Source organism: Lagopus leucura, unplaced genomic scaffold, assembly GCF_019238085.1.
Source record: "Lagopus leucura isolate 7727_CA_CO unplaced genomic scaffold, USGS_WTPT01 Super-Scaffold_100002, whole genome shotgun sequence".
Classification (NCBI taxonomy): domain Eukaryota; kingdom Metazoa; phylum Chordata; class Aves; order Galliformes; family Phasianidae; genus Lagopus; species Lagopus leucura.
Genome location: NW_024962263.1, coordinates 88,781,771 through 88,806,533, shown reverse-complemented (window position 1 = coordinate 88,806,533; position 24,763 = coordinate 88,781,771). Strand labels below are relative to the sequence as shown.

General features: G+C 40.9%; 1 protein-coding gene across 6 annotated transcripts in view; it reads left to right on the top strand.

Annotated features, from left to right (window-relative positions):
* Positions 1-24,763, top strand: part of TSNARE1 (t-SNARE domain containing 1) — a 461,696-nt gene that overhangs the window by 157,113 nt on the left and 279,820 nt on the right. For all 6 annotated transcript variants that reach the window (XM_042870286.1, XM_042870289.1, XM_042870288.1 and 3 more), the window contains one exon: positions 4,230-4,299. In XM_042870286.1, coding sequence (XP_042726220.1) covers positions 4,230-4,299 — 70 coding nt within the window. The remainder of the gene's footprint in view (positions 1-4,229; positions 4,300-24,763) is intronic.

Here is a 24,763-nt window from a genome sequence, read left to right as displayed (position 1 = left end):
TTTTTCCAAGCACTAACGGTGCTACTTTGATAATGATGATATAATAGTATACTGGCTGTTGGCAATGAAGGATTCATTGTGAAGTTTTGCAGGCTGCTTGTTTGCTGTCAGTACCCAAGCTAGCTAGGTTAGGGCTGACAAAGTATATCTGAGCTGTAGTCCCAATTCCTGCTCTTCTAGTGGAGTTTACCCTGAGAAATCCTTAAGATGAATGCATTATCTTTGTTGAAATGCTGCAATCCAATTTCTACTTTTGTTCTTTGCATTACATTTATCCCTTCAATTAGGTTTTGAGTAATTTCCGGTGGTCTTTATTTCTCCTCTTAAGACTCGCTCTTAGAGTGAGTGAAGATTTGCTTTCAGTTGGAGTTGCCTGTACAGAGTGCTCTCTGAAGCACGTATTGGCGGTGCCTGTACTTAAAACTGTTTTGTAAAATTGGAGAGGTTACAGAGAAGAGCTAAGGCGATTGTTTGAAGTCTGCAAATCGGACTTTAAAATGCATGCCATCCAAATTTCTGTTTGAGACATCTGAGAGGGCTTGATCATGGCTTGTAAGTACCTCTCTGGGAAGAAAGACATCAAATAGATACATAGGGCTCATTAATCTAACATTCTCACAGATAATGAGATCAGGAGATAGGAGTCAAAGCTAGACAAATTCAATCTTTCTGTATGCGGGTAAGTAGCCATTAGAACTGCTTATTGGAGGGACGTGATGGATGCGGTGTGGCTTCGAACCTTTAAATCAAGATTCAAATGTCTTTTTATAGGAGATACTTTAGTCCAGCTGCAGTCTATGGTCTCAACATAGGAGTGATGGGATGAAATTTTATGGTAGGAAATCAGACAGGATAATCAAAATATCTCTCTCTGGCCTTTAAAATCTATGAATCTATGAATTTATAATGCTTTTTAAAGTGCTTTTAGGTTGAATAAATGCCCATAAGATACTATGCTCTTCACCACCTCTGTTATTTTTGTCTGCTGAAGGAAGTTTGATTCAACTTGTTTGCATCTTGTTCACAAGCCCTTCCCCAACAGTGTGTCCACCTTTGCAGGGGAGGAGATGCAGAATGTACTGCTGAAATTTTACACAGCTAATCCAGCCCAGATAAGGAGCTTTGCAGAGGTGTAAAATGGGAAAGGATGCCCAGGATCCCTTCTGCTTTGCACAGCTGTACCATCTGGTCTCTTCAGTAAACCCAGCAAACTCTGTCTCAGAGCACGTAGCAAAAGTCAGTGCTGCTTTTGTGTACCAGCACACAAGCAGCTGAGCAAGAAGTGAGTGGCTGCATTGCACATGCTCACCAGATGTTGTCCTGTGCTCCTGTTGTGCCAGGCATGGTGTATTGAATGTCCTTCAGGATTGCATAAATCCAGGCAGTTTCCCTTTTCCTGCCTTACCCCAACCTCATTTGGGACTTCCAGGTTCTCCATTGTGTTTGGAAACCAAACTAGGCATAAGGTGTTATGAGCTCTCTACTCTGTACTTCTGTTGTTTTGATTCTTTTTGCTCTCCTTACTATTTTTGCAGAAATCTGAGCCTTTAAAGTGATTTAAATTCTTCTTGGCCATTTGAGGCCTTGGCTTCTGACCAAGGAGAAACGTTGCAGCTCTGAGCTGATCTTGGCAGAACTTACATAGAAATGCTTTGTGCTCCCCCTTTCTGCTATGAAAATGGACATCTTTCTTGTGTGTTTAATAAAAACCTTAGATCCATTGCTTATGTTTATGAGCTACTGCATCATTCTATTGCCAGTTCATGAACGTAGGGACATTTTTTTTTAAGTCATCTCTTACAGAATTGTCAAGGGGTAGTGGGAACTTTTACCTGTACTTTGCACCTGCTTTCTCTCTGTTCTTCAGGGACTTTCCCTATTGAGCATAGGGAAGGTTGTCTGATAAGGCTTTGGTGAGTTTTATGTTTTCTTACTCAGTTGATTCAGCCTGTTCCAATAAATATATAAACTCTTATTGTAAAAGGAGCTGGCTTGATGCCTTGTGGCTAAAGGGCTGATCACTGGAGGGTATACTGCAAGAATCAGAGCTGTTCTGCCCAGATGGAGAATATGAGTCCTCTTATGGGTCTCTTCCCTCTCTAATTCCTGTTACTTCCTTATTAATATCTCCCCATGACAGATTGGTGCCACATGCAATCCCATTATCTTGATCTGAGAGGCTGAGCAAAGGGTTTTTCAGCATCCCACAGGTATGATGAAGTCTCCATTTCCATCCTGGGGTAGTTTCTCATTCCCCATTGATTTTAAAAATTTTGATGATGTAGGCAATCAGTGGCTAACTCTCAGTTTATGTAAATCAGTACAAGTCCAGCGGCAGTGACCTCTGTGGAACATCTTGGAAGACTAGCATATGCCTTTTAAATATTAAATATGCAAGGCCTGTGAAGTAAGAAGTCTGTTCTACCATTGGCTTCATGGCATTGCTCCAGCCCATCTTGACATGCTGCTTCTTTTGGTAACTCAAGTATTCAGAACTGGTAACTTCCAAGGGATTTTCCATATCCAGCACAAGAATCATGCAGGTTTCAATAGAACTAATCTTAGCCAAAGCAAGGTACTATCCCAAAATATGAAAGAGCTAAGTCAGACTAAGATCCAGGAGGCTCAAGTTTGCATTTCAGTTCTGCTATTTCCCAGGTAAGAGCCACATCAAATGCCAACATTTTGGCTGTTCCAGAGCTTGTCCTATTGAGATTACTGACCTTTATACAAATAGAATTCTGGAATCACTGAATCATTAAGGTTGGAAAAGACCACTAAGATTATCTAGTCCAACCATCAATCCATAACTCTCCATTCTCCAATGGCATTAGAATAAGCACCATGCTCTGAAATGCCCCAGAGGGCTGGTAGGTCCTGGAATATTTTTAGATGATACTAAATTTTGTCTTTGAAATGGACAGGTTGCATGGGAGACTTGGATTGTTAGGATTACAGAGTAGAAGGAGGAAATTATGATATCTGTGAGATTTTTTCAGGATCAGTGCTTTTATCCTAAAAAAGCAAATGGCTATTATTTAAAACTGACACTTTATTCTTTAAAGAACTCTACGTCCAGCAAAGTATAATAATTATTAGCTCAACTGTAGAACAGTTACTTAAGGTTTTGTCTCAGTGAACTGTCAAACTCTGTACTGAAATCTGCTTTTGAGATCTAGCAGTATAGTAAGCAAGGTGAAAGTATCTGTTGGTGTTGGATACTCATGTTGTACAAGGACATTAATTAGTTAATTTGGTCCTTTTTTTGTGTCCATATGTCTTTTGGTGTCAACCTGCAGAAGCCTAGAAGAAAAGAGGGAATTTGTTTTTTTCTGTCAGGGGAAAAATAGTTAAGTGACTTGTTCAGAACTACAGACCGAGACGGAGTCTGCAGTCATTAAAGTAATAGATGTCTTAAATTTGTACTGGAATAGTCGACCCATGTTACTTATGTGTTCTTTTTGTTCCATAAGTATTGAAGCGTAACTGATAACAGGGTCATAAGTTCTTACAGCTGGAAGCATCCCAAGACAATCCCCGATGTAAAGAGTAAGAATGTCATTCATATTGCATCTTTCACTGTGGAATGTCTTGAAGTGCTTTATGTACTTGATATGCTAAGTCCAAAAGAAATGATCTTCTGTTAGTGTGAAATGAAGATGTGACAGTGAACACCCACAAGTATTTATGCATTTTTTTTCTTAAATATGAAGTTTCTGTGTAGTGCTTTATGTACCATCTTTCCTACTTCCAGCTCTGATTAGAATCACTTAGACTTGAGCATTCTTCTCTCCTTATAGAAAAAGCCCAATGAACTCCTTAGCTAACCTGCAGATAATAACAGTAAGACACATTTTATCTGAGCTAAAAGACAGAAGAGTGAGTATAAAAGTCTTGAACAGTGAGTTGAAAGATAATGCAATGAATGATAGAACTCAACTTCTTGGAGGCTATTTGGAGTAGTTAATATTTATTAATTAGTAGTTATTCTATCCTGTCACACCACCCATGGAATAATTACCTCTTGGGGACTCAGTTTTATCTGTTTTGTGCTAAGTGGCATTCCCTTATATTGTCACAAGGTACTTGTTCAAACACAAAACTTGTTTTGTGTTTTCACTTGTTCAAAATTCATTATGTGGTTTTGAAAGGAAATAAATTAAAAGATGAGTGAAAATCCAGTATGTTTTTCTCTGAAAATGCTCCTTTTCTTTCTCTGCTGTTGACAGTGACCTCTCTGGAAAGAAGTCTTCGATCTCTGGGGACCTCCAATGATAATCAAGAACTTCAGGATGGACTGTGAGTCTGTTTTGAATTACATCTCTCTATGTCCCAACCTTTTCATTTTTTTCCCCTCGTCTATCCTCTCCCTTTTTTCCATCCTTTTATTCATAACTGGACACTTTTTTTGTCAGGCTCACTTAATTTTGTTCCTTTCTGTTGGTGATTAATGATTGTAGGACATGTATTGATTGTATAAAGCTTTGCTTGTGCTGGTTTTTGGAGGCAGAGAATGGTAGGTAGATAACAGGAAATGATGGCCCACAGTGAAAGATGTGTTTCTGTGGTAGTGTGTGGGTTGTTTGTTTTGTTGCTTTTTAATGTGAAGCCAGGCTTGAGTACTTGTGTAGCTTTTTCCTTTCTCTTCTTTTTTTTTCTTTCTTTTTTTTTCCCCCTCTTTGCCAAAGTCAGTGAATTGAAGAGGAAAAGAAAGAAAAGGAACAAGAAAGGTATTTTATATGTGGAGATGTGTGTTGTGGCATTGAAGCTTGCATCACAGGGTATAGCACAGAGAAAACGAAACTTCAATTTCGCTTGCAGTAGATACAGTTCATTAAACTCTCTTCTGGATATGTGTATACACAAACATGCACAGTTAGTTTTCATTGTATGCATGCTAATTAGAGAATTAAAATGGCTTTTCCAAACGTAGCACAATTTATTAAAGCTGCTTCCCTTCATGCAGCCTGCATAAAAAATCAAGTACTTAGGACATGGTTCTGATTCTGTATATATAACTGCATTTCCTAATGAGGTTCAGCTGTGAATGGAGGGAAGATTTTGATTTCTATTTCTTTATATTAGCATTACAATCTGAAGAAGTGCCTGATGGACTTGACTCACCTTTTTGATGCAATATAATCTCTCAGATAGGTTTGCAGTCTCTCTACTTCTCTCTCCAATTCATTGCTATCATCTGTGCATCTGATCTGCTCTAATTCACATCAACACTGTTTTGCAAACTGGAGGAATAAAAATAGTTACAGTAATAATAGTCGGAAGATTTTGAACTAAATTTAGGGGACAGGAGAGGATGTGAGAGTAAAGAGTCAGCCTGTATAGAGCAGTGTAATCAGGAAAGATGTTTACATGTACAAAATTATTTGTAGCATAAACCACCCCAGTAACTGCCGAAGATCCTTTGTCCAGGAAGGCTTTTGCTCACCCAGAACATCTCTTGTGCTCATGCTCCTAAACTACTCCTTTTTTATTTAAGAACCAATTCCTTGGCTATTCAGAGTGTTTCAACAGTGTGGCTAGATAATTTTCTTTTTTCTTGAGCAGCTACATAAATAAATCCATAACGCACTAATTGCAATAATTATTTGTGATCTTGGAATTATCATTAATTGTCCAGATAGCTAAAAGTAGCATCTTTTGATTTTAACTGTGCTTCCCTGCTCCTGTTGTCAGCCCCAGAATTCCTCCCACTCTCTCCTTCCACCCTAACGGTCTGTCCCCTCTTCCCAGGCTCTCGCAAAAGGTTTCCCTTGATTTTTCCTATTTTCCTTATTGCATCTCCAGATGGAACAGTTGCAGGGTATCCAGCAGAATAAGACCAGCAATTGCCTTCCCCTCAGTGTCCCATTCTTTTTGTCCTAACACTGATCTATGCTTCACATTGACCCCATTTCACCACCAGATGTATGCATGCAAGTAGCCTGAATGCTCCATGTGCATCTCTGCCTTTCTCTCATGAGAGCTGCACCAGCAGAAAAGCAGCACACCATGAATCACGAGAGCCACGTGGGCTGCATATATTTCTATGATCAGGAGCAAGCAGGGGGTCAGTTCTTCAGGTGAGACCTCTGGAGCAGCATTTTCTGCTTCCCCAGCTGCAAATCATGGCTTAACCTCTTGCTTCTTTGCCACTTGAACCCTTTTCTTCTGAGGTTGATGCATGTTTTTCCTTGAATATCCTCTAATGTGAAAGATGGGTGGAGAGAAAGCACTGAGCATTTGGAAGGTTTATATTCTTGGCTATTAGAAAAGTGATAGTTTTTGTGGATATCTAAATGTGTGGATATCTTATCTGTCTGGGATTGTTTGATCTGGAGAAGAAGAGGCTCAGGGGACACTTCAGAACTACTTCAAAAGGAGGATGTGGCAAGGTGGAGATAGCACTCTTCTTTCCAGTAACTGATGACAGGATGAGAGGTAACAGCCTAAAGTTACTCTAGGGGAGCTTCAGGTTGGTTATTAGAAAAAATTTAGTCTCAGAAGAGGTAGTGAGGTATTGGAACAGGCTACCCAGGGAAGTGGTGGAGTCACCATCCGTGGAGGTTTTCAAGAAAAGGGCAGATGGCACTGAGGGTCATGGAGGGGATGGGCTGACAGTTGTACATGTTCCAAGAGGTCTTTTCCATCCTTAATGGTTCTCTTTCATACTAACTAGGTGAATGTCACTCTGCTAAAGTGATAGGCAGGTGAGAGGTGTCAGAGTATTTGAGAGTAGGGGGATGACAGTGAGCATAGGACATTAGGTATGTAAGATAGTCTGTACACTGCAAAAACATTTATTTACCTAGCTGCAGGGTCTTGCTACTGCATAAATAAAGCAAAGTTGCCTGACTTTTTAAAATTCATGTACTTTCCACCTCTCGTGCACAAAGCTTACAAGGGCATCAACAGGGATGCTGATTCAGATGAGGGCAGACTTCTCACTGTCAAATTGGGCTGTTCCCTTTTCTGAAATGGTTTCTCTGCCTTTGATAGCTGAGTCATTCAGGATAAGGATGCATCTGTGGCAAGTGAATTTAGGACGAGTTTATCCCAAGTAGAGTGCCAGCTCTAGTCAGTGAGACAGAGCTTGGCTGCTGAAGTGTGAGCAGGGTATATGTGACACTCAGCAGTCAACTCTTTCCAGAGCCAGCTCAAAGACTTACAAGCTTAGATCTTGAAATGCTGGAAAGTGAAATGTAAATGCCCATAAGAAGCTCTAGATGGAGTTGGCTGAATGCAGCTGACCCTGGATTAATTGGGAATGGAGCAGGAGTAAGAGGAAGACAGATGCATGGAGCTGGAATTAGGAGCTAGGATCATTAGGCAGTTCTGAGGCATGATTTATAGCTACACCCATCCTGTTGAATACTGATACAGTGCAAGAAAAATATATTTATTTTTATCTTTCCCTAACTTTTAGTTTAATAATCCAGGCTCCCAAGCAATATATTTCACTCATTCGTCCTGTGATGTGGGATTGAGGGAGTTCCCTGATGTAGATTAAATGCCCAGATAAATCATTGCCTTCAAGAGAGTGAGAACCTGACCTAGTCTTGTGACATCAAGGTTATGCAGTTCCAAATATCCTTTGGTGGCTATCTCAGAGCAGTGAAATCGAGCTGTTAGTAGCAGAAGGGGCTCGTGATTTCCTTTCTCACGAGGCTTGTTGACCATAACAGAGTTGTATGCTTTCCAAACCAGGCCTCCTGTATTGCTTACGTTCAAGTATATCTTTTCATTGGATATTTAGCACTAGCTTAACTTATTGCAGGTGTAAGGTTAATATGGTACTGTATTGAGTTACAGTCACACTACCCTTTTTTTGATGTGTCTGGGATATAGCTATGACACTTCATGCTGCGGCCTTTTTGGATTCTTTACCAGTCTCTAAAAGGAGAATTTGCTTGTTTAAGGAAGGGTTGTGAGGATGATATTTTGGGGACTTATAGCACAGCTGGAAGTTTTGAGTGTGCAAAATGTGTTGATTTCTCCAGATTTGAAGGAAACAAAAAAACAACAAATTTTTGCTTCCACTTCCTTTCTCTGATTGATTTGTTGCTTTTTTTTTCTTTTTCTTTCTTTCCACAGATTATAGAAATATATAGATATGTTTTTCTGCAGCTGACAGGGGATTCAAATCTACATCTATACAGTGCATGAAAATAAGCTTCCTATTCTTGTAGAAATGACATGGCAGTATTCGTACTCTCTATTATATATCCTTCCCATTTCTCTGGAAAAAATCAGACATACTGGCATCACAAGATCTGTATCAGGGAGCCCACAAGGACATAGATCCTCCTGTTTAAGCAGAAAATTCCTACATCCACAGATTGAATGTCACATCTAAGCAGTGTTAGCGAATATATACCCACGAAGCAATCACTGTCTGCAGAACACTGATGAAGTGCTTGCTTTTTGATGTATAATACTTTAATGATTTTATTAGGGCTTTGCAACAGAACTGATTACGGTGCAGTACTGCAAAAGAGTTTCAAATTATTTTCTGAGTGGGAAGCTCAGTATGAGGTCTGAGCTTCTCAGAGGTGAGACAAAGGCAGTAATGCTGAAAGGGGCAAAAAGTGTAGCTTTTGGATCCTGGATTTTGGCCAAACAGTAACCTCAAGATATACCTGTTTTCCCTGGGAATGCAGGTTATGCCAAAATTCATGTATGGTTTGCTTGCTTATTGCTGGGTTTAGAAAGAACTCTATCTTCATCATGGTCCCCAGTAAATTTTCCATTATCCCAGTAAATCACTGGGATAATTTCTAGGAATGCCTTCATCAGTTTATCTTGCCATCACATGTCCGTTAAATCAAGTGATTCCTGTGGTGTAACAGTGCTCATATGACAGGATGCCACATTTAGGGTGTTCTCAGGGAGAGATATAACTGTGTAAGCCCAATGCCTATCTGCACATCCAGAATTAATTAAAGAGTGGCAGTGAGCTCTTCAGTTCACTTGGACACATTCATTGTTGTTTTGCTGGATTTGTAGAAGTGCTTTGAAACACTTTGGTGCTCATGACGTGGTTGTTACTTCTGGAGTGCACTGGACTCTATTATGGCTGTTGCTTCATGTCATCTTCATTATGGATAAGTGATCTTGAGGGTGACATCCCATGGCAAGGGTGTCAGAATTAGATGATATTTAATGTCCCTTCTAGACCAAGTCATTCTATGATTCTGTGATCCTGTATGAGTCATCTACAGATAGGAGTCTGTGTGGCTTTGGTTAATGGCATCTATCAAGCTTCATATCATCCCGGTAAAATAGATAATTCTTGAGGCTACTGAGATGCCCCAGGGCGTACATGTGGGTTTGGCAGATGTGGTGTGGGATTTGCTGTTCATTTACTTCTGAAATGACAGCTGTCCTGGATGCACCTGAGAACACCTCAAGTGAGTCTGGCTGTTCATTTGAATCAAGTGGAAGAATTGCCACTTCTAATTGACCTTCTGGGGACTTGGTGATCTTTAAGGGTCCATTGCAAATCAGGGTAGTCTATGATTCTATACTTAAAAAACTCAAATTCATCCCACCTAATAGATAAGACAGTAAGATGTGTAGTAACCCAGGCTTTTGTAGAGAGTTGTGAGGTCATTTATTCCTAATCTAGATGGAAGCCCCCTTTGGACATGTCCATCTTTTTCTGCATATGCTAAAGTGAGGCCAAGTTATTTTCCTCATGGGTAGAAGCATCACTGACCTGCTGGGAAGGCAGATAAATCCACACTTCAAGCTTTTCTGAATTGTATTAAAACAATAAATATTTGTTTCTAGGTTTATGCTTATTGTTTCCCTTTTCTTTTCCCATCTTACCATTATGTTTGATAAGTTGGAAGTATAGCTTAAAAAAATGTAAGGATTAAAAAAAAAAAAAAAAAGCTTCTGTTAAGAAGGTTTTAATTCCTGTGGAATGCAGATTCAGTTAGAGCAGAAAGATATCTTAAAGTCATAATTTACTGAAGGAAGATTTTATTAAAGTAAATCAGACAGAAGCTTTTAAGTGTCAGCATGTTTAATTAAGGGTAGGATTTAATAATATTTCATATGGTTTTGTTATTCTGCTTGTATAAGCTTAAAAAAAAAAGATTTCCATAAATATTTTGAAGCATCGTTTTGATTCTGTTAATATGTTAAACCCTTCAAAGTAATACCTTCCCTGTTCAACTCAAAGCAGTCGGATTAACTTTATCTATCCTCCATTTATCGCTGTTGGCATCAATTTCTGACATGAAAAACCTTCTAGGTTTGGCAGTAAAAATGGATTGCCAGATTGCAACATTTGCATTTAACTGTATAATACACTTTCCTTATTAGTAATTGTGTTTGTATGACAGATCTCACCCTTAAGAATCCCATAGCTCCAGATACATGACATCTCTGTGATAAACTGCAAAAGCTGGTGATGAACTGCAGAACTCTCTGATGATGATAAATTCATTGACTTTTGACCACCTTCTCTGCTTAGAAAGGCCCTTGGAGTATCCCTTCACATGCCTGAACAGTTTCTAATAGTCACTACAAATCAATCTGTCAGAGAAGAGTTTTTCTTTTCAGTGCTTTGCTCCCAAATTGCCCTTGCCAGAGGTCTGAGATGGCCAGAAGTCCTGGCCAGAGTAATATCTTTCCATGTCAAGATATCAGCCTTTGGAAATAGGCTGTGAATTTTAAGTAATGAAGTGATGGAGCAGTGATTAGTTATTCGTGGCAAGTGGTGAATGCTTCAGGAGATAGAATCATGGGAACAAGGAAGGACGGGTGGGAGATAACCAAACTTTGCCTATTGACAAGCTGCTGCTTGTCATGTTTTCCTTCATGCTGTCTCATGACTTGTCTCTCAGTTTGTGATCTCACCTTGGTGTCATGGTTGAAGAAGACCATGAGTGCCTGAACACACACTGCTGGGACCTCTGCAGATGAAAATTGGGTGGCACAGGAGCCCCAACCTTTCCATGTGCTATAGTTCTTGCCTCAAGTTTGCAGAATTTCCCTTCAGGTCTAGGTCCAATTGGTTGAAGACCAAGGATATAGGGTCTTCTGGGAGCTGATGGACAGGAGAAGTTTGTTACCATAGTGTGAGCTCACTCACTCCTAGCAAATAGGAAGTGTAACATCCTGGGACTGTCATGCTGTTCAGAGCATAGATCTTGGTAAATGGTGAAATAGGGAAATGTTGTATCCTGCCAGAGACTTAGCTGATATAAAAATCATCCGTCTCCTCACCCCAAACACTCCTGCTGATTTGGTGCCTACGGAAAAAAATGCACACCTCCAATTTGGACGCCAAGTGCATCCTAAAGAAGTGCTGGATTTGTAGTGAGAAAATTTGATACTAACCGAAGTGTGTCTGGATATTGCTGTGTGTAAAAATACTGTCACGCTTGGTCTTTTTATAAATTTATTCTAAGATGCTTATCTGGAAAGTGCTGAATTCACATGGATATTTTTTGTGTTTATGGGTGACAGCTGAAGGAATAAATAAATGGAATAAAACTATCCCTTTTTCAGCGCTTGGACCACCATGATAATAGCAAAACTTCTGCTAATTTTGAGAAAGCCTTTCTGAGCTTAGTCAGTGACAAATATTCAGGTCTCCCTGTTATTAGTCAAAATACTTATTTTAAATTTTGGGCATACTTTGTTTTCTTTTCTCATATATTAGAAATGAAATGTGGCATTTGAGTAGATTAAATATTGACATTTTGAGTCAACAGTGAAAAATCGCTCCTCCTTCTCCCTCTCAGAAAGAAGAAAACCAATCCAACTCAAAGTATTTTGACTCTTTCTTCCCTAAGAGTTAGAGGTAGTGAAAGACAAACTTTCCTTCTACACATCCTGCAGAGGGCAAGCAATGTTTTATTTGGGTTGGAATATCCACAGGCAGGAATTTTATCTTATGACATGAGATACTGGTTGGAGCAGCTTGCCTCTGGATTTGTCAGCGTAAGTTCTGTAAACTTTGAGACCAAAATAACAATTCTGCTGAAGAGAGGGGGTTGGCTACATGTTTACATTATTTTTTATGCCTACAGTTACACATCTAGCAGTGCAGTTCGTATTGATTGACTGGAGGGACCTGTGGGATGAAGTTTGTTTAATAATTCATGTATGCAGGCACTGAGTGCGTAGTCGTTAGGGCTGAGCATCCGTTCTGGCACGGAGTCCTTCAGGGGTCTGGCATACTAATCCAAACATGCTCATGTTTAGTGAAGTCCTTCTGTTGGCTTTGTGTAAGGTCTCATTTATTCCTCCAGTCTTACGTTAGCCCTAAAGCCAGGAGCGACGGTCATGTCAATGACAATGATGTGTATTGTGATCAGTGGCTTCTGCTGATCTTTCAGTTGTAATTCTGAGGGCAATATGTTGAAACAATTAATGCCCTCAGGAAGGTTTGCTGAATTTTAGAAGAAAACAAAGACTAGAACACAGTCTTAGGGAAAACTAAGAGGGCTTTTGCTTGTTGGAGAAATCTCTGCGGCTTGCTAAATATCACTGCTTTTTTTCACAGCAATGCTCAAGTGGATGAACCCTTCAGCCACTAAGATGATCAGAGGGCTGGAGCACCCCTCCTATGAAGAAAGATTGAGGGAACTGGACTTGTTTAGCCTGGAGAAGAGAAGGCTTTTGGGAGACCTCATTGTGGCCTTCCAGTACTTGAAGGGAGCGTATAAACAGGAGGGGGAATGGCTGTTTACGAGGGTGGATAGTGATAGGGCAAGGGGGAATGGTTTTATACTGAGACAGGGGAGGTTTAGGTCAGATATTAGGAGGAAGTTTTTCACACAGATGGTGGTGACGCACTGGAACAGGTTGCCCAAGGAGGTTGTGAATGCCCCATCCCTGGAGGCATTCAAGGCCAGGGTGGATGTGGCTCTGGGCAGCCTGGTCTGTTGGTTGGCGACCCTACATATAGCAGGGGGTTGAAACCAGATGATCATTGTGGTCCTTTTCAACCCAGGCCATTCTATGACTCTGTGATTCTATGATTCTGCACTGTGCCCAATCAGGTCCATCACAAACCTGTGCAGAGATGTCAGAATTCCCACTGCAGGAGGCACTGCCAGGGGTTAATCAGATCTTTGGGCAATTTGTATGAGCAAGAGAGATTTTAATCAAGTAAGGTGGTTTTCAGCAAGTAACACTTCTGCAGACCAGTAATGGGGTATCAGGAGGAATTCTCTTTAAATTACTGAGTTTAATACCCTTTTCCCAACTTGTTTGAAGTAGAACTAGATAATCTAGGTAAGGATGCTCTTTGGAAAAAATGTTTTGGAGGGAGAAAAGTGACTAATGCCAGATAAGAACTACAAAGACAAGAACAGAGAAGGTGAGGGTGCCTTAAGAAATGATAATTTTAGCATAACGTTCCCTGGTGGCTGATAATGCAGCATAACAGATTTATTCCAGAAAACTCTTGTGATCAGCTGTGAGTCCACACCCTCATCTTGACTAATCATGCTGAAGATGGAGTGTTTGACAAACGTGTTGCAGAAAGTGAAACCTCAGAGGATTTATACATGTTTACCAGAACATTTCATAACAATGCCTCCATACATTCTCTTTCCTGGTGTTCACAAAATGCAGATGCAGTTTGTGCATGAAGAGCTTGCCTCTTCATGTCCTGTGATCTTGATCAGAGTATGATCTTATTGTGATCAGATCACAGTAAGAGGAGGACAAAGGAGAATATCCACTCTTTGCTGGATGAGGCTGGGAATGTGACCACTGAGGATAAGGAAAAGGCGGAGGTTCTGAATGCCTTCTTTACGTCTGTCTTTAAAAGTCAGACCAGTTATCCTCAGGATACCCCTCTCTCTGACCTGGTAATCTCGGCCGGGGAGCACACTAACCCCCCTGTGATTCTGAAAGAAACAGTCAGAGACCTACTGCTCCAGCTGGACTGTCACAAGTCGATGGGGCCAGATGAGATCCACCCGAGAGTGCTGAGGGAACTGGCGGAGGTGATAGCCGAGCCGCTTTCCATCATCTGTCAGCGCTCCTTGTTGACTGGTGAGGTCCCAGAAGACTGGAGGCTTGCCAATGTGACTCCCATTTATAAGAAAGGTCGTAAGGAGGATCCGGGGAACTACAGGCCTGTCAGCCTGACCTCGGTGCCAGGGAAGGTTATGGAGCAGATCGTCTTGAGGGAGATCATGCGGCATGTGCAGGGTGACCGGGGGATCAGGCCTAGCCAGCATGGGTTCATGAAGGGCAGGTCCTGTTTGACCAACCTGATCTCCTTCTATGATCTAGTGACCCATCTGGTGGATGAAGGAAAGGCTGTTGATGTGGTCTACCTAGACTTCAGCAAAGCCTTTGACACTGTCTCCCACAGCATTCTCCTGCAGAAGCTGGCAGCCAGAGGCTTGGATGGGTACACTCTTGGCTGGGTAAGGAGCTGGCTGGAGGGCCGGGCACAGAGAGTGGTGGTGAATGGAGTTAAATCCAGCTGGCGACCGGTCGTGAGTGGTGTTCCGCAGGGGTCGGTGCTGGGGCCTGTCCTCTTCAATATCTTTATTGATGACCTCGATGAGGGCATCGAGTGCACCCTCAGTAAATTCGCAGATGACACCAAATTGGCTGGAAATGTGGATCTGCCTGGGGGTAGCGAGGCCCTACAGAGGGATCTGGACAGGCTGGAGAGCTGGGCTGGAGCCAATGGGATGAGTTTCAACAAGGCCAAATGCCGGGTCCTGCACTTCGGCCACAACAACCCCAGGCGACGCTACAGGCTTGGGGCGGTGTGGCTGGAGGACTGCATAGAGGAAATGGACCTGGGGGTATTGATTGATGCTCGGCTGAACATGAGCCGACAGTGTGCCCAGGTGGCCAAGAAGGCCAATGGCATCCTGGCTTGCATCAGAAACAGTGTTGCAAGCAGGAGCAGAGAGGTGATTGTTCCCCTATATTCAGCACTAGTGAGGCCGCACCTGGAGTACTGTGTCCAGTTTTGGGCCCCTCACTGCAAGAAAGATATTGAGGCCCTGGAACGTGTTCAAAGAAGGGCAACAAAGCTGGTGAGGGGTCTGGAACACAGGCCATATGAGGAGAGGCTGAAGGAGCTGGGAATGTTCAGCCTGGAGAAGAGGAGGCTCAGGGGAGACCTTATTGCTCTCTATAACTTCCTGAAGGGAGGTTGTAGTGAGCTGGGGGTCGGCCTCTTCTCTCGTGTCATTAGTGATAGGACCAGGGGGAATGGTTTCAAGCTACGGCAGGGGAGATTCAGGCTGGACATGAGGAAGTATTACTTTTCAGAAAGGGTGGTCAGGCACTGGAATGGACTGCCCAGGGAGGTGGTGGAATCACCGACCCTGGGGGTGTTCAAGGAAAGACTGGATGTTGCGTTGAGGGACATGGTTTAGTAGGAGCTATTGGGAATAGGTGAACGGTTGGACTGGGTGATCTTTTAGGTCTTTTCCAACCTTAGTGATTCTATGATTCTATGATTCTATGATGCATTCAGTCTTGCAGAATAACGATTAAGTAACATCATGCGTCTTTCCTAGATTGCAGTGTCACACAACAGGAATCTTCCTTATGGATTTACAACAGTAAAGGAAAAAAAAAAATTCTTAGCTCCCCTGTATACATTCTTAGGGGTTAAGCCAGCTGTGGAGGACTTTCCATTCTTTTTTAAGAGTTATTTTCTTAATAGCAATACAGTAAATAGGACCAGAAGGTTAAAAGTGTACATGTGACCCCTTCACTGTGCAGCCAGTAAACAGCTCAATAAAGTTTCAGTGTTCAGGTACCAGGAGTGCTGTGCACTTGGTCCCATGGCAACAACCACCTTAGGAAATGTGCAGAAAAAGCGAGAAAACTTGTTAAAGCATTCAAAAGGTAGAGCACTCGGTAAGTCTTCTATTTTAGCTTTATTTCTTCTTTTCTTAAGCTGCAAGAAATGTTAACCCTGTGTGCAAATGTTTGATCTAGCACTCTTAATCGTGTTAAAAACAATAATGACACTGCTGCTGCAGGATTGGGAGAGGTAAGTTGTTGTATCTTGTTCAAATGAGCTGGCATTAGTTGAAGGAAATGACAGCAGTGCAGACTCAGTTGAACCAGAATTTGGGGTTCTGTGGCAGAGAGCAGTGCTCTGGTGGGTTGAGCAATGTTAAAGCTGCTGTTTGTAGATGGAGCCCCAGGAATTGAAAGAGGTTTATGGAATCGATACTTTGAGGCCTTCTTGCTTATGTACAGCACTGCAGTGATTTGTTTTTTGTTTTTTGTTTTTTTTTTTTTTCCATGTGAAGCTCAAAGTGCAGTTGTTCCTATTCAATATAATTACCCAGTAACAAAGTGTGATGCCTGACATTTTTGTTGTGGCTTTATGGTACTGCACATGGCTGCAGTTATGTTATATGATGTGACAAGTCTAGAAGGAAAACCAGTTCAGATGGTTAAACTGGTGATGATGGATTGTTTCTGTACATGGACCATTTAACAGTCTGAGCTAGCAGATTGCAAATGGGATTAAATATGGATTAGTATTAGCTGCTGAAACGTTTGAAAAGGTGGGTAAAACAGCTGAGTTATTTGCCAAAAAGCAGGTTACAGCAGCAAGTTGACAGGAGCTTTAGATTGTAGTGTTGATAAAGCCCCTCAACCTTTCCTGCTTGATTCACAATTGCAGTAGAGGAAAAATCCAGCTATGTCACATTGTCTGAGGAGCATAAATGAGAGAAAGTAAGATTATTGAATTGCTGAGCATGGCAAATTCCCCCAAGCCTTGCAGAATAATATATTTTAGCCGTGCTTTACAGTTTATAAAGGTCAGTTTGCACTTCAATTACAAATCTAGGTTTAGAGCTTTTAAAGGACATAGAGAAAAAAAAAAAAGCAATTTTTTTTTCTTTTGTGATTACCTCTTGAAACACTGATAATATTTCAGAATCATTTGTGAAAAGATTTCACAGTGCTATAGCAACAGGCATTTTAAAAGCCTCAGCTGAAATGCTGAAAATCTAGGTCCTAGTTTTATTTCTCCACTTTACAGATGGACAAAATAAGCCCTGTGAATTCTTAAGGCTTTGCAGTGAATTAATCACAAAGTTGGGCAGCAATCTTACATGAGAGATTCAGCCCAATAGCAAACCAGGTTTTATTAAAAAGAACTCACAATTTCTCTCTTTTTTTTCCCTCTTTTTTTTTTTTTTTTTTTAAACCAGCATTATAGCTGTTAATGTTCTTTATTGAATGTAATTTCACTCAGTTGGGAGCGCAGGGTCTTTGTATCCTGGTTATATCTAGAGTTGACTGGGCTGACAAGGGAAAGAGGTTTCAGGCAAGGAGGAAATAACCAGAAAAAAAAAAGAAAAAAAAAGAAAAAAAAGGAATAACCTTTTTCTCGATATAGATATGATTGAAATAGGAAATGTTATTTTTAAGTAGGTGAGTAGATGCCTGTGCCTTTTACCTTACCACAGGTGGCAGCCATCCAATAGCTCTGTAGATATCTCTGCTTTTTCTAGGCTATGCCTGAGTAACCACACTGCTAACAAGCCGTAAAGAGAGCGAGCTGGGTCACAGGGTAAAGGTTACCACATTATGGGACCAGGCCATGCTAATTATAGTGCTGAAAAGTGAATCTGAGTGGATGCAGCTAAACTATTGCATTTCTCAGGCTTCCAGAGGGAGATTTTTTCCTCTTGCCTCCGCTGAGGAAAGCTTCCTCCCTTGACACATGTGCTTCCGTCTACTTCACATGTGTCTTGGTTCAACCAATTATGCATGAGATGGACAATTAAAAAAGCATCTGTTTTTGCAGCAGGAGTCGTTCTGCCTCTGGCGTTTTCCTTGCCACAGTGTTTTTTTGTGTAGAGGAGGAAGATGAATGAAGGAAGTGTACCTCAGCTGCTCCACATGCATCTTGCCCTCTGCACTCTCCACCCCTCTATTAAGTGCTCTCTAATAGTTTTATGCCCTTGTTATTCTGTGGCACCCAAACATGCCCCCAGTGCTTGAGGTGAGGCCGCAGGGCTCAGAGCAGAGAGGACAATCCCTCCCCTCTCTTGATGGCTGAATGCTTTCCAACAGATCCATGTTTCTCCTGGACTGAGGACTCCACATCTGGACACAGTTGCTTAGAAATGAAATGAGTACACACAGTATTCTTCTCACACTTGTCAGCTGGAAAGATGATGGATAAAGAGAAGAAAAGAGATGCTCATGCTTGTCAGCAATGCTTACATTCCACTAAAAGCAACGCACATTATATTTGCTTGTGAAGATACTCCTTAGTCTAGCTGCTACATCACAGGTTGATTGTGCAGCTCTTAGAAAGTCAGAGCATCTCTTATTGCAGTTATCCTGATTCTCATTTTGAAGAAAATACATTTTCCCCAGACTGGTTAGAGCAATTTTACCAATCTACCCATCCATCTAGTCTATACAGCTAGTTAATGCAGCTGTGCTCCTGCTTCCCTCATTGTATTCAGCTGGGCCTGCAAGATGGGAAGAGCTGGGGAGATCTGCTTTATGCATGATCTGCTTTATGTATGATCTGCATTGCCTGCTCAGCAAAAGGAGATTGTTCCTGTGCAGATGGATGGTGATACTGAAAAATGCACCTTGGTGGCCCACGTTGCTCATCTCTTCCCTCAGTACTTTGCGCTACTCACAGCGAACGACAAGTACCCCTGAGCAAAGTCATTTATTGCTGTGTAATTGCATGGAGCAGAGTGTACTTCTGTTGTGTAGAGGTTTGAGGCACGGAGAGGATTTTGTCTTGGACTGCATACAAATTGATTTTTTTTCCTAGATTTTTGGGTGAAACGGTCACATTGTGGACACAATTCTCTACTGACTCGGTCCTAATGTTATGTAAAGCATAGAGTGTATAACAGTGATTGAGGTCAAAGAAAAAAGCATTGGGAATAAAGGCACAGCCCCAAAATCTCATTTCTCTGTTGTTTAATACAACACAGTTCACCAGAAGCCATCATCTCTGGGTCATGGCCAAATCTGATGCATTTCCATTATGATTAGCACTTCAGTAGGAGCATTTGTGAGGCCCAATAGGTATGATATACCCTGATAACTTTAGGGCATAGCAACTCAGTTTTCACAACCTCTCCATAAAAGAAATGGGAAGACAGTGACAATATGCAGCCAAACTTACCAGCTTTGTGACTTGGGCTGCGGTGTCAAGTGCCTAATCTGTGAGTATTACATAGAAAGAAGCCTCGAATTGGGTATCCCATGAAATGCTCTACCCTGTCTGATGTGATTTTCCTCTCTGAAGTTTTTCTGTACAGGTAGTGTTTTATTAACATCAGTATGAGCTGTTGGGACCTACCAAGAAAATGTGGTAGCTTAATAAGCAGTGATGCAGGCAGCATTTTACTCATAAATGATGGGGCAGATGGAGACACAAAGAAGAGAGTGGGACATGAAGGAGGCATTAAATCTGGCATTTGTAGAGTCGGAAAACCATCATTGTGAGAGGGTGCTGGTCTGTTTATTGTGTGAGAGATTTATGAGTATGTGGTGAACTGTGTTTTCCCATCGCCTCCTGTTTTCATGGAAGAACAGAGTTTCTGAAATCAAAGTTTGCGTAAGCAAGAAAAACACTGTTCAGAGCAACCAGGAAAAGTAAATAACATAAATAAAGAACCTCATATTACATTTTAAACTACCCTTGACACAGTGTAAGATGATTGTAAAATTGCCAAGATGCCTGGAAAACACAAACTGAATAATTCCTAGGTGGAACGAAGAACAGGATTGACTTCAAAAGAATACTGTACATAATAATATCGAATAAAATTCAGAAAGCTGACTCTGCCCTTTCATATGTACCCACAAGCATTCACGTTTACTTTTTCTTGCTTCTTTTCCCTCACCCATAAATTTACTTAACAGAAATTACTCCCTTTCTTCACCAACTTTCTTGTTTTATGTGTGAATTGTGCAGCATTTCTAGCCCAGTACCTTCCTGCTTGGCAGATACATCCACTCTTTGATCTACCTGCCTTATCATTTGCATCTTATGCATCATTGTCTATTATAGCTGTGATTTTCTGTTGGTTATTGTGCATGCTTTTTGTTAATTTTCTGACCCAAGGATTTAATATAGTCACACGTTAAGGGTTTCTTAATTAAATGCATATTTCAGTTATTCCTTAGTTACCTGTGACCACTCATGACTAGTTTTATAAATGGTTCACTTAACTAAAGCTCTAAGATGTAATCAAAACGTATGCATAAAAGTAGGTGTCTGCTCACTGGTTTGTCTGGGGGTTGGATGTGGCCGTTTGTATGGATCAGTGACATTCTTCTGTATTTAAAAGGTACTACTCAGTATGTAAATACCTGAGAGTTTGGGAAAGATGCACTCTATTTGTAACAAGTTGTATTTTTCTGCTAGTTTTTGTCTTTCTTTTTAGGACTGATTTGGGACTAATTTTTAATCCAATTTACTTGTCACAGCCGTGATTACTCAATACAAGAAACAACAACAGACAGATTAATTTTAATCCTTTTTTAATCATTTTCCCTTATTTTAGTTTTGTGCTGGTATTACGTGGATGTGGAGTCTGAGCTGTGGGTATTGTAGCACGTTTATTTCTGACTTTTGAAATCCATATTGGTGAGAATAACGACAAACAAGCAAACAAATGTGGAGTCCTGTAGAGACTCCAATGGAGCCTGCAGTCTGTTTTCAGGGCTGTCCCAATGCCCATGTTATTCAGAAAAGAAGTGTCAAGGAAAAAGTATTGTCCTGTACCTCTACCAGTAGAAGGAGATGCTACAACAGTTTCTCTCTGAAATCTCTTTAACCCAACATTTCAGTGCATCGTTTTATATGTTCAAAAATTGTTATAATCACAGAATAGTAGAATCATTCAAGTTGGAACAGAAATTTAAGATCTAATCCAGCTATTAGCTTCACTGACCAAATCCCATCACTAAGCCATGCCACTGCTTATGACAGATTGGATATTAGGAAAAATTTGTTATCAGAAAGAGTGGTGAAACATTGGAACAGGCTGTCCATGGAGGTGGTGCACTCAGTGTTCCTGGAGCATTTCAGGAAACTTGGAGATGTATCAGTGAGGGACATCATTAAGTAGGCATGGTGGCGATGGGTTGATGGTTGGACTAGATGATCTTAGTGGCCTTTTCTGGTCTTTCTTTTATGACCCTGTACTTCTGTAACAATGTCATAAGAAGATACAGTGCAAAATGACCAATTTTAAATGTTCTGTCCTTGCTTCTTGCTTTTAAGTTTTCTTGGAGAGAAATGGAGAAGCACTAACCACCCATGCCCGCAGCAAAGCATGTGACAGTACTACTGTGTCAGGCTTTAAGCTTCCAGATGATGTGGAAATGGGCATTTTTTAAAGATGCAGATGGAAGGGTCCAACTTGCACTCCTCATTTTTGCTGTTCACTCTCCATATACCTCTACAAGGGTTGAGGTTATGCACAGGTAAAGGAAGATGTGTGAAACGTGTTTTCTTTCCAGTCTCCAAACCAGAGCAGACTGGTTTGCCTTCCTACCAGAAAGTATTGCCATTCTCTAAGTGGCATTATTGTAATTTAGCTAAGAAAGACCTCTTTTGCTCTATTTTGCAAGGCTTTACACAGGCAGAGATGTCACAGGAGGGAGTTCTGTGCGTGCTGCCGCACACTCCAGCAGCGATGTGCATGGTGGGTGTGCAGTGCTCCTTAATGTGGTAATTAGGGGATGCCTGATTTAAACACACTACAAAGGGCCTGCTGTCATTTATTTTCTTGTTTATTTTGGGACTTCGTTGTTTGTTTGCTTTGAAAAATGACTTGTTTAAAATGTGCACAGCGAAAAGCCTCTGTAGCTGCAATCCTTTTGTGTTTCTCTGTGTTGGTATGGGTCTCTGCTATTCCCCAGATAAAACAAAACAAAACAACAAAAAACCTCTCATAATGATAGTTTTGTTGCATAAAACTTTATTAAAATAAACACTTAAATTGGGATAAGTTACATATTGCATACTAGCATGGCCACAAATACTCTGTAAAAATGGGTTGGATTTAGTCTCCAACTTGTTGAAGTGATGGAGCACTTAAGTCTGGGCTTTGACCTGAGTCCTTGGCTGAAGCCAGTGTTTTCAGGTAATATTGCATGTGAAGTTGAAAGCCTAAAATAAATCACCACTTTCTGTGCAATTGGTTGTGGCACATTTCTCTCTGTCCTGCCTTCATTGTGGTTATGTCCAAGCTCCCAGTATTTGTTGTGGTTTTAGTCATCAATCCTTTGAATATCAAAATATGGTATGTAAAATTCTACAGTGTTTGCTTTAGTAGGACAGCAGCTGTGCTAGAAACAATTGTCGTAGTAATAAGAATGAGAAAGATTGCTGGGAGGTATTTTAGTAACTGTCAGAGTCAGTATTTTATTTTCAGAACAGGCTTATGTCTCTCATGTCATCACTCCAGGTGTGTGGTGACAAGGGGATGTGGCAGGATCAATCAAGTTCTTTGAGTTATGTGAATATATGTCCTTAGCATCCCTCAGTGACCCTCACCTTGCAGACCTGCATCTTGTTGCACCCTGAGACTTACTGGGGCAAAAGGAAGCACACATCTGTGTGGACCCGTGGGATTTTTGTGAGTTCACTTAATGTTCTAACAGTCTGATTGTCCAACTTACTTAATGATTACAGAAGAGTTCTTTAATAATGAGGTTTTAGTAATTACTATTGTTAATTTTGTACTACTATTAGTTTCCAGTATTTCAGTGTTTTCATCTCTAAAGCTGGTTTTACTTGGTTGACAAGGTTGCTCTGCTGTCATGACCCTTTACGGACTGTTGTAAGTTGAGTTACAAACTAGAGATGTCTAGTACCATCTGCACCACATTCTGTTTCACTCTACTTGTAAATAATTCAACCATCACAAAATAGCTACTTGTAATTACTATAAACCAGTGGTTAATTAGAAAAAAATTGGTCTGTTGCCATTGTCCAAACAATTGTTATGGCAGCCAAAATAAGCTCAAGTGAGTTCTGAGAGTGGAGGTCAGTATAACGAATCGCTCTGTGTTACGCCCAGTCCATCCAGATCTAGGAATTGATTTTCAAACGGGAAATGAATGACACCATATGACCAATATGTCCTGCTAATGAGAATGTTTTGTCAGAACCAGGCATTAGAGTCCTCCGAAAGTGTAATGCTTTTGACACATCTGGTGTATAAACCCATTTTCCCTGGTTATTCATTACATCTGAGGACAAGGAACAAATGGTACTTGCTATTCAGTATGTGACTCAAGTGGCAAAATGTCTTCGATAGCTTCCTTTATTGTCAAAAATGTCTTCTTCAAGTGGGTTTAAATTAACTTCTCATGTCTGTACTCCCGAACAGAAAGCAGGTACTACAGATGAAGTAATGAGGACTTGTGTTGTTTAATTAAGACTGAAAATGGATTCTTATTTGGGGCAAAAGCAGTGCTCACCATTTTTACTAACTATTAGATTCCATATGATTTCCATTAAAAATCAATGTATCAAATGGAAATAGCATGTCAGGTTGCAAGACCTTGCTTAAACTTGACTTATATCTTATGTGTGTTATGACTTATGACTTATGTGTGTTCAGTTTTTGTTTACTATATTTTTTTATGAGTGGATTGCACCAGGATATCTGGTATCTCTTTTTGCTTTTGTAGTCAGCCACAGCTCAGTTGTGCATGATGTACAGGGTTGGTTGCTAAGCCTTGATTTATGGAATCATCAAGGTTGGAAAAGACCTCTAAGGTCTAATCCAACCATCCACCTACCAGCAATATTGCTCACTAAACCACGTCCCGAAATACGACATGTACACATGGCTTGAAATGCTCCAGGAACAGTGACTCCACCACTTCCCTGGCCTTGAAGAGCCATGTGTCTTTGCAGCTGGCCTTGCATCAAGCTGAGAGCTTGACCAGATGAACACTAGTGGCCTCATTCAGCCTTTTTCATGATACTTTGACAGATTCCAAAAGAAAGTATCAAGTACATGTGGGCTGCACTGATTCTATGACAAGTTTTGCTACATACGGTGTGAATAGGAATGGTTTTTAAATGGCTTGAGCCTTAATTTTCATTATGCATAGATGGGGACAGCAGTGGCTTTTAGGGGAACTTTGTAAAGTTTTGGTTATGTTCATGGAGAGCCATAAATGCAGATTGCTTTTGGGTGCTGTAATTAAAGCATACCTGGAAAGACTACTATCCAGCTCATATTAATATAAATTTTATCTTGTTTATTCCTACCCTTCAGTTGTGGATTCAGACTTTTTTTGTTTGTGCTTTTTTTGACCTTTCCCGAGTGAGTTTTGCTTTACTTTCAGAATTGATAGGTAGATAAATGAAAAAATGATGGGTGATTGATGGGGATGTTTGGCGTTGAGACAACAGACTTGGTTTGGACAGCTTTTCTTTCTTACCATTTCTCACCCATCCCTGTTTTATTTCAGCGTCTGATTCCATCTCTTCTCCCAGATAATCTCTCCACAGTGGTTACAGAAGAAAGAGAGGAGGAAATTATCCCTGCTGGGCTATATTAGATCTGTTCTGTTAAATAATTGCCATTTCTCTCATCAGAATATCCCCGAGTTCATACCTTTTGCTGCTTGGGGAATCTCTGCCATGTGCATTCATCCCAAAGGATGAAGACTTCAGCTGAATTGACAGCACACTGTAGTTCATGAGTATTGGCTACGGTAGCATGACCAGAGCGTGTCCATGTGTCTTGATGTCAGTGGCAGGGTCTGAAAGGGAGGTCTG